Here is a 13,969-nt window from a genome sequence, read left to right on the forward strand (position 1 = left end):
AGAATCCCAAGCAGGATCTGTGCTGAGTGCAGAGCTCTATCCCACGACTCTGAGATCACAACCTGAGCCAAAACCAAGAGTCTGATGCTCAACCGACTGTGCCACCCAGGCACCCCTCAAAGTGGTAATAGTAATATTATATAATCTCCTACTTATGTCTGAGTGTCTGCTTGTGTATTTTCTCTGAGAAAAATTCTCTGACCTGACCTTCCCAACAAGTCTGGATTAGGTATTCCTTCTCTGTGCTTGCAGAGCTGCTTGATCAGAAAACTGGATATATTGTATTGTGCATGTCTGCTTTCTCTCCTCTTCTAGACTTGAATATCCAGTATTCTAGAGGGCTATTCTAGAGGGCAGGTTTCAGTTCTTATTTATTTTTGTTTCTATAGTGCTTAACTCAGTGTCTGACATAGTAGGTGCTCAGTATGTCTTTCTTGAAAAAATGAATGCACTGAAGAAAATCAGGAACTCAGAAGGAAAAGAAATTAATTTGTTAAAAAAGATATTTATTTATTTATTTGACAGAGAGAAACACAGCAAGAGAGGGAGCACAAGTAAGGGAGTGAGAGAGGGAGAAGCAGGCTTCCTGATGAGCAGGGAGCCTGATGTGGGGTTTGATCCCAGGATCCTGGGATCATGACCTGAGCCAAAGGCAGGCGCTTAATGACTGAGCCACCCAGGTGCCCCAGAAATTAAAATCTTACTAGCATATTATTATTTTAAAGGTTTTATTTATTTATTTGAGAGAGAGAGAGCAAGAGAATGAGAGAGAGAGAACGTGAGTGGGGAGAGGGTCAGAGGAAGAAGCAGAACTCCCTGCTGACCAAGGAGCCCAATAGGGGACTCCATCCTGAGACTCTAGGATCATGATCTGAGCTGAAGGCAGTTGCTTAACCAACTGACCCACCCAGGTGCCCTATCAGCACATTATTTTGATTTAATTAGAGCTTCAGAAGATTTAGTAGGACAAAGACAAAATTGGTAGTTTATGAGATAACAACTGAAAAATCTTAAGAAATGTTGAGTGATGCTAATCATTAATTCCAGGAAGCTCAGGGAATTCCACACAAGAAACATAAAGAAAGCCAATAAACATTATATACATTATAAGGAAATTAGAGGACATTACAAAAAACTAAAAAAAAAAACAAAAACAAAAAAAACCTTAAAAGCAGTTGTAGTAGATTTTTGCTTAGTTGAAATTGTGATAATAACGATGAGATTTACCTTTACTCCTGAATAAATGAAAGGAAACAAGGGATAAAAATAGCTAACAATGGTTTTCAGGCAGTAAATGGAAAACAAATGAGATTAACCCAACCATTACTCTAGTTTGAGAGAGTTTCCATACTGCATTATAGGAAGGGGAACCCAGTACACTCCCAGAGTTGAGAAGATGAACTTGAGTCCAGGGAATCGAGGGTGGCTAGAGTTTGTAGGACAGGATAATAAAAAAGAGAAAGCTAGAAAGCTATACAGAAAGAAATCTATAGATAAAAAGACAGTACCTTCAGAGTATCCAGCACAATACTGATTGGTACATGTGTGTGAGAAAACTGCCTGAAGCTAGGGAAAGAATCATCTGAAGAAATTAGAATAGTGCTTGATGCTTACATAGGGCTGAGAATAGTACCTTCTCACTATTCAGACTGAAAAACTCATACTTCATGGGCATTGGGTGGAGTGCCCAGAAGGATCTTGTTTCAGGAGTGGGGAATATGTAGAAACTAAATGCAGTCTGATCCCAATAAAGACTTTTTTTAAAGAGGGGCGCCTGGGTGGCTCAGTGGGTTAAAGCCTCTGCCTTCGGCTCAGGTCATGATCCCAGGGTCCTGGGATCGAGCCCCGCATCGGGCTCTCTGCTCGGCAGGGAGCCTGCTTCCCTCTCTCTCTCTGCCTGCCTCTCTGCTTACCTATGATCTCTGTCAAATAAATAAATAAAATTAAAAAAAAAAGATGTTATTTATTTGAGAGAGAAAGAGAGAGAACATGAGTAGGGAGAAGGAGAAGGGCAGGGGGAGAGGGGCAGAGGGAAAGGGAGAAGCAGACTCCCTGCTGAGCAGGGAATCTGACCTAAAGCCCAATCCCAGGACCCTGAGATCATGACCTGGGCCGAAAGCAGATGTTTAACTGACTGGAGCCACCAGGCTTCCCCCAACTAAAGAATTTTAAAGGCAAGACCCAAAAGGACTATTTCCAGGGTTTAATGTTGTTATAGAACAAAGCTTGAGGGTATATACAGAAATAGAAAATGTCTGTCACCACAAAAAAGTTTACATTGTCTGGCATTCAAAGATAGTAAGGCCAAAGCAGGGAAATACATACCATAGTAAGGAGAAAAATCAGCCAATCAGAGGAGGACATCAAGGCAGATAACTATATTCCTGATATTCTAAAAATTAAAGAGACATGGATGATACAAAAAAGATTAAAGCTGAACTTCTAAGAATGAAGACTACAGTGTCTAAGATGAAAAATACACTGAATGGGACTAATGGTAGATCAGACCTTACAAAAGAAAAGGTTAGTGAACTTGAACATATAACAATGGAAACCATCCAAAATGAAATGGAAAGAAAAAAAGAACTTAAAAAAAAAGAAAGAAAAGGTCACGCTTGAGCTCTGGGATAATTTTGATAATATGTGTACCAGTTCTGCACATATTCCAGGGCACTGAAGAGTAAGAATGTTTCCTAATTTCAGTCCATGAGTCCCACATTACTCTTATACCAAAACCAGAAAAAGATTCTATAATAAAAGAAAACTTCAGACTATATTTCTCATGAATTTTAATGCAGAAATTCTATACATTATTTTAACAAATTGAATCTAACAATAAAATTAAGGAAGAAATATATTATGGTTAAGTGGGGCTTTATTCCAGGAGTACGGTGTTGGTTTAGAAAACCAATCAATGTAATTTATCATATTAAACAAAAAATCATTTCAGTAGATGCTGAAAAAGCTTTTTTTTGAAGTAGGCGCCACTCTGAGTGTGGAGTCCAAGGTGGGGCTTGAACTCACGACCCTGAAATCAAGACTCAAGCTAAGATCAAGAGTTAAACCATGTTCTAGCATGTATCAGAATTTTCTTCCTTTTAGTGCTGAATAACAGTTCATCTTATGTATATACCATGTTTTGTATATTCATCCATCCTAGCTTGTTTCTACTTTTTGGGTATTGTGAATGATGTTGGTATCAACATTGGTAGTTTTTTCTCCATTTTCTGCTTTCATTTCTTTTGTGTATAGACCCAAAAGTGGAATTGCTGGACCAAATGGTACATATGTTAAATTTTTTGAGGAATTGCCCTGCTGTTTTCTACAGTGGCTACATTGTTTTGCATTCCCACTAGCAATACACAAGGGTTCGGTTTCTCCACATTTATAAAACTTGTTATTTTTCTCTTTTGTTTTGATAATAGTCATCTTCATTGAATTGGTATCTCATTGTCCTTTTGATTTGCATTTTCCCAGTGATTAGTGAGGTTGAATACCTTTTCATGCCCACTTAATGCCCATTTGTATATCTTCTTTGGAGAATGTTTATTCAAGTCCTTTAACCACTTTTGAACTGGGTTTTCTTGTTCAGTTTTAGAGGAGTTCTTTATATGTTCTGGATATTAATCCCTAATCATATATGTGATTTGTAAATATTTTGTCCTATTCTGTGGGTTGCCTTTTTACTCTATTAATAGTGTTGTTTAATGCACAGAAGTTTAATTTTTTTTTAAGATTTTATTTATTTATTTTTAGTGAGAGAGCCCAAACAAGCATGAGTAGGGGCAGGGACAGAGGGAAAGAGAGAATCTCAAGCATACTCTGAACTGAGCTCTGAGCCTGATGTGGGACTTGATCCCATGACCCTGAGATCATGATCTGAGCCAAAATCAAGAGTTGGACGCTTAATCTGCTGAGCCACTGAAGTGCCCCCCAGAGGTTTAATTTTCATAAATTCGAATTTGTCTGATTTTTCTTTTGTTGTCTGTGGGTTTTTTTGTTTCATAGCTAAGAAATCATTGCCAAATCTAGTGTCATGAAGCTTTTTTCTTCTAAGAGTTTATTATTTTTCTCTTACATTTAGGTCTTTGATCCATTTTGAGTTAATTTTTGTATATGGGTGTAAGATAAGGGTCCGTTTTGCATGTGGGTATCCAGTTTTCCTAGCACCATTTGTTGAAAAGACAGTCCATTTGCCATTGAATGGTTTTGACAGCCTTATTAAAAATCATTTGACCATATATATGAGTGTCTATTTCTTGGTTATGTGTTTTATTCTTTCAGCCTGTACATCTATCTTTATGCCAGTACCATAATGTCTTGAGTACTATTGCTCTGCATAAGAAGTTTCAAGATCAGGAAATATAAGTTTCTAACTCTGTTCTATTTCAGGATTGTTTTGGTTATTTTGGGTCCCTTGAGATTCCATGTTAATTTTAGGATCAATTTTCCTATTTCTGCAAATAGGGATTAAAGGGATTTTGATGGGATTGCATTGAATCTGTAGATTGCTTTGAGTAATATTGATATCTTAACAATATTAGCTTGCCAGTCCATGAACATGGGATATCTTTCTGTTTCTTCATGTCTTCTTTCATTTCTTTAAGCAGTGTTTTGTTGTTTTCAGTGTACAAGTCATTCATCTCTTTAAGGTAATTTCTAAGTATTTTATTCTTTTGGGGACTGTTTTAAATGAAATTGTTTTCTTAATTTCCTTTTCAGATTGATGTTAGTGTCTAGAAATGCAACTGTTTTTTTGTGTTGATGTGTGTCCTGCTACTTTACTGAATTTAGTTCATTAGTTCTATCTAATTTTTTGTGTGTGTGTGGCATCTTTAGGGTTTTTTATGTATTAGATTATTATCTGTGAATAGAGATAGTTTTATTTCTTCCTGTCCAAGTTCATTGCTTTTCATTTCTTTCTGGCTAACACTTCTCTAATATATTGAATAGAAGTGGTGAAAATGGGCATTCTTGACTCATTACTGACTTTAGAGAAAAAACTTTCACAGCCTTTAACCACTGACTGTAATGTAAGCTGTGGGTTTTTCAAATATGTCTTTATTATGTTGAGGTAGTTTCTTTTTATTCCTAGTTTCGTATTTTGTTTTGTTTTGTTTTTGACCACAAAAGGATGTTAAATTTTGTTGAATGCTTTTTATGCATTGATCAAGATGCATAAAATTTTTTTTCCTCTCATTTTGTTAAGGTGATGATACATTGATTATTGTATGTTGAACCATTCTTGCATTTCAAGAATAAATTGTACTTGTCATGATGTATAATCTATTTAATATTTTGCCAAATTTGGTTTGCTGGTATTCTGTTGAGGATTTATTGAAAGTTTTAAAGTAGAAGACTAACTGGTGGAAGTAAGGGGAATAGAATGAAGCGGCAGAGTCTGGAAATAGGAGACTCATTAGGAGACTCTTCCTTCTTGGGCACTATTTCCTAGCCTAAACTGATTGTTTCCAGAACTTACATCACCTCTGCAGAACCATTTATTTACTCAGGTGCTTAGGACAAGCACCTTTGATTTATCTCTCTGATTTACACCCCCCATTCAAACCATTAACAAATTGTATAGAATATACCTTCAAAACATTATGTATTCCCAATTTAGTCATTTGTCGCACACACTCTTCTTTCTGTTTGGGCTTTTTTTTTTTTTTTTTTTTTTTTTTTTTTGTAATCTCTGTGCCCAGTGTGGGGCTCAGACTTATGACTTTGAACTCAAGAGTTACATGCTCTACTGACTGAGCTGGCTAGGCCTTCCTACTCTTTCTGTTTTAGTCTATGCTACCACCGTCTCTCACCTGGACTATTTCCAACTTAGCCCTCCTTCCTGCCCCCATACCATAGTCTGTTATTCTTTATTTATCAGCAAGGATTGCTCTTTTAAAATATGTCATATCATGTTACTTTCTGGTCATAGCCCCTCTTTGGCTTCCCAACTTAGAATAAAATGTAAGTCCTTACCAAGTTACTTAAGGTCATATGATATTTAACTTCCAGTTAACTTTTCAACCTTATTACCTTCCAGTCACCCTTTCGTTAACCCTTTAGCCACATTGATCTCTTCAAATAACATTAGGTACTTTCTTGCCTTAAGTTTTTGCATTTACTGTTCACTGTATCTGGAATGCTTTTCCCACCGAAATTTAAATGTCTCTCTCTCTCATTTTTAGGTTTCTGCTAAACGTTACCTGTTTAGAGGGACCTTCTTTGTCCACTCCATGCTAAAATAATAACCCTTGCCCATCAGTGTGTAGTCGTACCCTGTTTGATTTTCTTCATAGCTTTTCCTGACATGATAGTATACATTTATTTATCTGTTGTCTATTTTCTCTAACTAGAATTAAGTTACATAGGGCAGAGACTTCATTGAGCATACTTAATGACAGGTTATGTGAGGATGATCATTGACAGAAGGATATCAGTGAGACTGTTAGATGGAACGGTATCCTAAAGGAAGTAGGATAGGCTTATTAATAACAGGTAGAGGAGTATGTTCATCAACTCTCTTTTATCTTTTTATCTCCATGACAATTTAGCAATATAATTCAGAGAATTTTTTGGTATTAAGTGTGTAGCTATTAATACCTTGGATGAATCCTGAAAAAATAGACCTGAAAACTTCAGACACTCATCCAAGATTTAGATTATAATTAAGATTGCAGAAATATTCACAGAAATTTACAAAAATGACGTTGTCTTACCCCTGTGTTTGATATAATTTACCTTTATCTTAGGTAAACTTTATGTTGAGACTAAATATGGTAACACTGAATAAAATTAGAAATAGAGTGAAGTCTTTAACTATATTATGGGGAGTAGAGAAGAGAGAATAAGCTGCTTTTGATTTTTAGAATTGTTGGGAGCTACATGCCTCAAAAAATAAGAGAATGTCTCTTGACTGAAATGTGGGGTATAGAAAATGCCATTATTATAACATTAAAGAAATGATATGATCCCAGTTATGGTAAAAAAAATAAAATAAAATAAAGGAAGGGGTGCCTGAATGGCTCAGTTGGTTAAGTGCCCGACTTTTGATTTTGACTCAGGTCATGATCTCAGGGTCCTGGGATTGAGCCCCATCTCGGGCTCTGGGGAGTTTGTTTCTCCCTTGGCCCTTCCCCTCTCCTGTTTTCTCTCTCTCAGATAAATAAAATCTTAAAAAAAAAAAAAAAGTAAAGGAAATAGTATGATATTAGATCATGGATGATTTTCTTTGTATTTTCCTGTGTTTTATGTAACTTTTGCAATTAGCCTGTATTTTTTTAAAAATCAGAAAAAAATTAATCTTTAAAAATTGTGTGTATATAATTTAGTTGGTCCCTCTTTAGTTTTTGGTTTAAATTGGCTTTCAGACTTTTAGTGAAATCAAGGGTTTTGGGGAACATTTGGCTTAGCATTGGCGAAAATGACAAATCAATTTTAAATGGTAGGCAATATAACAAATGTGATGAAAGTGTCTAGGATATTTTCCTGTGACCATTTAATATGCAGATGAGAGAGGATTCAAGACTTTCTGCTACATCTACATTTTTGCTGTAATAAAATTATCTTCAGAATTAACAGCCAAGTGTTGTACTTAAAGTATTTTGGCTTTGATGTAGTATTTCAGAATTTATGCAGACAGAAGAACAAATTTTTATTTTTTTAGTGTTTAATAGGAACCTGCCCCAAAGCACCCCTCAATCTTCAAGTACTTAGTCACAAAGAAAGGGATTTCTGTCTTGTTCACTTCCTTATCCTAGTTGTCTTGAATCAGGCACGTAGAAGTTGAATATTTGTTGAGTTAAGACATCCATTTAGTCTTTTATCCTGAGTGTAAGGACATTAAAATAGAAAAGATTTTTTATGGTGTTGTTAAATGTTACACTAATAGGAAAAACAGGAAGAAAGTGAGCTTCGTTCTCTGCCACCTCCTACCCCTGGCCATTTGGCTGCTTTAAGTGTTGCAGTTATTGAACTAGCAAAAGAACACGGAATAACAGATGATGACCTCAGAGTCCGTCAGGAAATTGTGGAGGAAATGTCAAAGATTATAACAACGTTTTTACCAGGTACAAATATACTTTATGCTTAATTTTTAAAATCGTACAACTCTTCCCTTTGCTTCCTATCGAATTTACTTGTGTAAATTTCTTTGTTTTCCTTTCTCTTTGTTTATCTTAAAAACAGATGAATTTAATTATTTTTTAAATGGTTTTTTGGGGGGGAATATTTCAGGAAAGGAAAATGGGGAGTTACGAACATAACTTTTGTAATAAAGGTTTTTTAAATGTCAGATTCAGGAAAATTTCTTAAAGGTCCTATGTTTAATATTTTTAGTATTTCTGACTTCTGAATGGACATTTTAGTTATATTATTTTCAGTATATACATTCTAGCCAGTCATAGAATAAGAGTCCTATTGGCCTGATGTGGGGAAAAATTAATTTATTTAAGTGGTGTCATTAGAAGTAAAATTTGCACTTTTAATTCTTTTTGACTTTGCTCTTTCTTTATAGAAAGCTTATGTTTTTGGTGTAAGTGGGAGTTGTGCCAGGTTTATTATAGACATTTATATAAAGATTATATTTGTTTAGCCCTTACTATTTTTTGCATCAATATTGAATTTAAATATCTATTAAATAAGACTCATTTCTCACCACCAAAGGGATATTGAGCAGTTGACAAATTATAGTTTTATATAGAGCCATTGTGAGATTTATAAGAAAGAATGTAAAATTGAAATTTTAAAATGGAAGACATTTTCATTTCTCTTTCCTATTTCTGTTATAATGTGGTTTTCTATAAAAAAATTGAATACTAATTTAAATTATATGCAGAAGTAATTTAGTATTTGGGCACCTTGCTGGCTCGGTTGAAAGAACGTGTGCCTCTTGATCTTGGGGTTGTGGGTTAAAGCCCCATGTAGGATATAGAGATTATTTAAATAGCTTAAGATACCTAAAAAAGATGCCTAAGAAGATAATTTACTATTTTAAAAATAGAAATGACATTTTTATGATTTTAATGACTTCAGTGACTTTCAGACATTTTGTGAACTTGAAAAGTAGACTTTTATATATACAAATGAGTATGAGCTCACATTTTCTAAGAAACTGCACCTGCCTGCCCCAGTAGTTCCAATCATGTTATTTTTCAACTTGCCCTCTGGTGAGAACCTTTTAAAATTTTTGAAATAATATATTCGACTGTCTGAAAAAGATGTAGGTTGTATGTTACTATTCCTATATATTTTGTTCTGTGAATTCTTCAAAGCTACAGGATTTTGGTTTTTTGTTCAAGTGATTAGGCTTCTGTTTGTATTTTTAAAGAATGTTGGCATTGAATGTCTGTGATCCCTTTACCATTTTAGTGCTCTTAAATAAATATAAATATCTAAAAATAAATAAATGTAGTTTATGACAGTAGCTATACCTAGGGTAGTACATTCTTTACTGTTACATATTAAATGTTAAACATACGTCTAGTCATTCCTAAATGAACTGTTGTAAAATTTTGTTTAAACACTGAACTTTTATAAGTAATTTCTTCCATCTTTGTCCCTGACCCCCATAATCGAGAAACATTTTTATTATCTTGTTAGATCAATTAGAAAGGATGTCATTTTTCTATAAATGTTGTAACTAGAATTGGAAGACATGAAATTAAAATATATGCATTTTTCCTACCATTGTTTTAAAAATTTTCCCATTTGTACTCTATTTCATGCTTTGATATTTTTTCCTTTATTTCCAGAGTGTTCACTTAGGTTGTATGGCTCATCTCTGACTAAGTTTGCCCTGAAAAATAGTGATGTTAATATAGATATAAAATTTCCTCCCAGGGTAAGTAATTAGAAAAATCTTTTGTGATTCTTAACTAGTACTTGGTATTTTGGGGGACTATAAAACTGGTTTGTAGTGTGTTACTATCATAATTAAAGGTTGCTTTTGGAAACTATTAGGTGTTAGACATAGGTGGAATAAAGAAATAAGGGAGAGGAAAAGGAAAGCAGAGGAATACAATAAAAAATGAAAATGCTTATACGTGTTTGATTTTGTTGAATAGTTATTGCTTGTAAGCAGTATAGAAAGTGAAAAGAGTTTTGAAATCATACATCTGTGTTCAAATCTTGGCTGCAACGAGGCAGTTACTTTCTGAGACTCAGTTTTTTAATTTCCAAAACAGAGATAATAACTTTATATTACATGAGATGCTGTATACCAGGCATTTTTGGGTAGTGTGTGGTACATTGTGGGTACTTTTTAAGTAAGTAGTAACTAGCACAGCTAATACTACTTATTTATTGACCTATGAAACATTTAAAATGATCGGTTGATGTGTGTTACTGATTTTTTTTTTTAATAATACTCAAAGTGGTTTGATTTAGGTGAAAATTTGATGTTTTAATTTTCATCTGATACAGTCATTTACTTAAAATTAGCATGTGATTATTAAATACTTAAAAATAGCAACAAAGTACATACTCCACTAAGAATTTGACAAGCTTGTTAAAGTAGTATTTAATCTAAGCCTTTTGACCATGCTGCCAGTATCAGTATCTCTTAAATTTCCTATCTCAACAACTTCTCTTTAACAATTATTTGGTAAACTAATTTCTTTTCCATTTGTTTTACTGTGAAATTCCAGAATCTTTTCTCATTCTAAGATGGAGTAATAGTACTCCATTATTTATTAGATTCTACTGCCATGAACAATATTTGTTAATATAAAACTCCATTCTTTTTTCATTATTTTAAGATACAGAGCATGATTTTATTTAAATATTTAATGAAATTGAATTCTCCCTAAAGTATGCAATTTGAACTATGAAAGTAGTATATTGATTTAATTTGAAATCTTTTAGATGAATCATCCAGATCTTCTGATACAAGTGCTTGGGATTTTAAAAAAAAGTGGTGAGTTTCTTTTTTAATTTGTCTTTCTAAAGAAAATTCTTTAAGGGTACATGCAGTGTATTGTTTATATATGACTAACCAAGTTCAAATAACACTCATAGCATATTTGAGTCATTATATTACATAAAGTTATATATTTGTTGAGTAGATGTGCTATAAAATTTATATGTCATTAGATCAAAAGTATATTTAAAGCTGATATGTAAAAAAGTACTGCCTTTTGGGTAATTTTAAAATGTTAGTTTTGAATATTATGGGCATTTCTTGTGTAGACAGAAAACCTATAATCAGTAGGAGGCCATTTGATGAAGGATGATTTAGGGAGGGATATGGGGGAAAAAGTATGTGCATGCACTGAGTAAGTATTTTCCCCCCACTTAATATTAAACTAATCATTTATAGTTCCATCAGCCAAATCTTACCTATCAAAAGTTTTTCATATCTGGGAGCACCTGGGTGGCTCAGTGGGTTAAGCCTCTGCCTTTGGGTCAGGTCATGATCCCAGGGTCCTGGGATCGAGCCCCGCATCAGGCTGTCTGCTCAGTGGGGAGCCTGCTTCCCCCTCTCTCTCTGCCTGCCTCTCTGCCTACTTGTGATCTCTGTCAAATAAATAAATAAAATCTTTAAAAAATTTTTTTTAAAAAGTTTTTAATATCTGCCTTGTCTGTTTGGATTGTTTCTGGTGTAAAATGAACATTCATATAAGTAAAAATACTTCTTAAAGTAAAATTTTTAAAAATTACGCCTGTCTTAAACCAGGTCATAGGTTATGTAGTACAATATGGAATATTATTTTGTTTTTTATTTACTACTTTTTTTGTTAAAAGTAAGTGCTTAAGAGCTGAGGACCTGGAGCCAGACTTTCTGGACTCAAATTTTAGTTCTGCCACTTATTGGTTGTATCCTTTGGCAGATTATTTAAGTGTTAATATTTCAGTTTCCTTATCTGTAAAATGTCTATATATGTATATATATTTTTTACTATCCTTTAGATGAGAAGATTGTCATCAAACTCCGCATGTGGCTCCCTGCTCAGCAGGAGGCCTGCTGCTCCCTCTCCCACTCCCCCTGCTTGTGTTCCCTCTCTCACTGTCTCTCTCTCTATCAAATAAATAAATAAAATCTTAAAAAAATATATTTGCAATTTGGCTTAGGAGAGATAGCTTATTGACCTTAGCCTTACAGTGTCATTGACTTCATAGTTTTAAACTTCCTTTCTCTCTTCCTCTCTCTCTTTCCCCTCCCCCTGGGCCATCAGTTTTTTTTTTTTTTTTAAAGATTTTATTTATTTGACAGAGATCACAAATAGACAGAAAGGCAGGCAGAGAGAGAGAGAGAGAGAGAGAGAGAGAGAGGAAGGGAAGCAGGCTCCCTGCTGACCCGATGCGGGGCTCGATCCCAGGACGTTGGGATCATGACCCAAGCCGAAGGCAGACGCTTTAACCCACTGAGCCACCCAGGCACCCCATCCCCCATCAGTTTTTTATTGTTAACTTCTTATTGGCTGTTTTCCTTAGTTTTTTTTGTTTGTTGGTTGGGTTTTTTGTTTGTTTTTGTGCTCAAAACATTTTATTTGGTCCAATTAATGTCGTAAAGGGATTTTTAGTATCATTTTCTTTCTTAGTATTTGTTTGTTATTGCACAAAAACTCTGAAGCATATTACAGATAAGAGGTAGACATAGAGCTTTTACTTCTTTAGAATCAGTGGATAATATCAACTTAGCAAAATGTATTTTATTTATTTTTTAATAATTTTATTTATCAGAGAGAGAGGTTGAGAGAGAGAGCACAAGCAGGGGGAGTGGCAAGCAGAGGGAGAAGCAGGCTTTCTGCTGAGCAAAGAGCTGGACATGGGACTTGATTCTAGGTCTCTGGGATCATGACCTGAGACGAAGGCAGACGCTTAATTGACTGAGCCAATGAGGCATTTTGTAAATGTGTTTTAAATACATGACTAGATCATCTTAAGTCACATAACATAGGCTTACAAAATTCAGTTTGATAAAAAAGATTATTACTGCCTTTTTTCTTTTTAAAAATTTTTAGTTTATTTTTTTTTTTTTAAATATTTTATTTATTTGACAGAGAGAAATCACAAGTAGGCAGAGAGGCAGGCAGGGAGAGAGGAGGAAGCAGGCTCCCTGCGGAGCAGAGAGCCTGATGCGGGGCTCGATCCCAGGACCCTGGGATCATGACCTGAGCCGAAGGCAGAGGCTTAATCCACTGAGCCACCCAGGCGCCCCTTTAGTTTATTTTTTAATCTAAATTCAATTAAGGTACAGTGTATTTTTTGTTTCAGAGGTAGAGTTCAGTGATTCATCAGTCTCTTAGTGCTCATTACGTCATATGCCCAATGAATGGATTAAGAAGATGTGGTGTATATATACACACAGTGGAATACTACTCAACTACCTTTATGCCTTCATTGTACTCCTTTAAGACTTCTATCCTGTCATCTGCAGGATTGAGTTGTTTATATATTTGTTTTCTAAACCCTTATTTGAGCTCCTTGTGTCGTCTCATTCATTGTTCTATCCACCACGCATAATACAATTCCTGGCATATAAGTCTTCAGCAGATAATTTTTTATAAGTTAATAATTCCAACAAGTATTACTAAGAGATATTCTTTAAACCTCAAATGAAATAGTATTAAAACATCTATTTTTATTAGACTAATTATTTATGACATGGTACCTACCTCGAGATGTAGAGAAAGACTTCAGAGTGGAAGTGTGCTTCACCCTCTTCTTCCTTAAGAGCTTTGATTTGGCAGACTTTTCATATATTAACAGGAAATGGGGCCAGCAGAGTTAGTCTTTTACTTGCATAAATAATTTAAAAGAACTAAATTGTCAGAGAATTGTAGATTCTCATTTCATGACTTCTTCGAAAATAGAAGTAAGTGGTATTTGTTGTTTGCTATATTTTTGAAGGTTCAATAACTGACTAGATTGTATGCTTACTGGAAATATTCAAACTTTTAGAGATGTTAAGTTCTTCTTCTTAAGGTGATTATAATTTTTGGACAGTATTTTGGACTATGCCTGTGGT

At 34.5% G+C, this 13,969-nt stretch overlaps 1 protein-coding gene across 1 annotated transcript in view; it reads left to right on the forward strand.

The window, feature by feature from the left end:
- The window catches only part of TUT4 (terminal uridylyl transferase 4), a 124,072-nt gene that overhangs the window by 45,011 nt on the left and 65,092 nt on the right, over positions 1-13,969 (forward strand). Inside the window, 3 exon segments of the mRNA XM_045998664.1 lie at positions 7,892-8,069; positions 9,753-9,841; positions 10,864-10,915. Coding sequence (XP_045854620.1) covers positions 7,892-8,069; positions 9,753-9,841; positions 10,864-10,915 — 319 coding nt within the window.

Source organism: Meles meles, chromosome 1 (genome assembly GCF_922984935.1).
Source record: "Meles meles chromosome 1, mMelMel3.1 paternal haplotype, whole genome shotgun sequence".
Lineage (NCBI taxonomy): Eukaryota > Metazoa > Chordata > Mammalia > Carnivora > Mustelidae > Meles > Meles meles.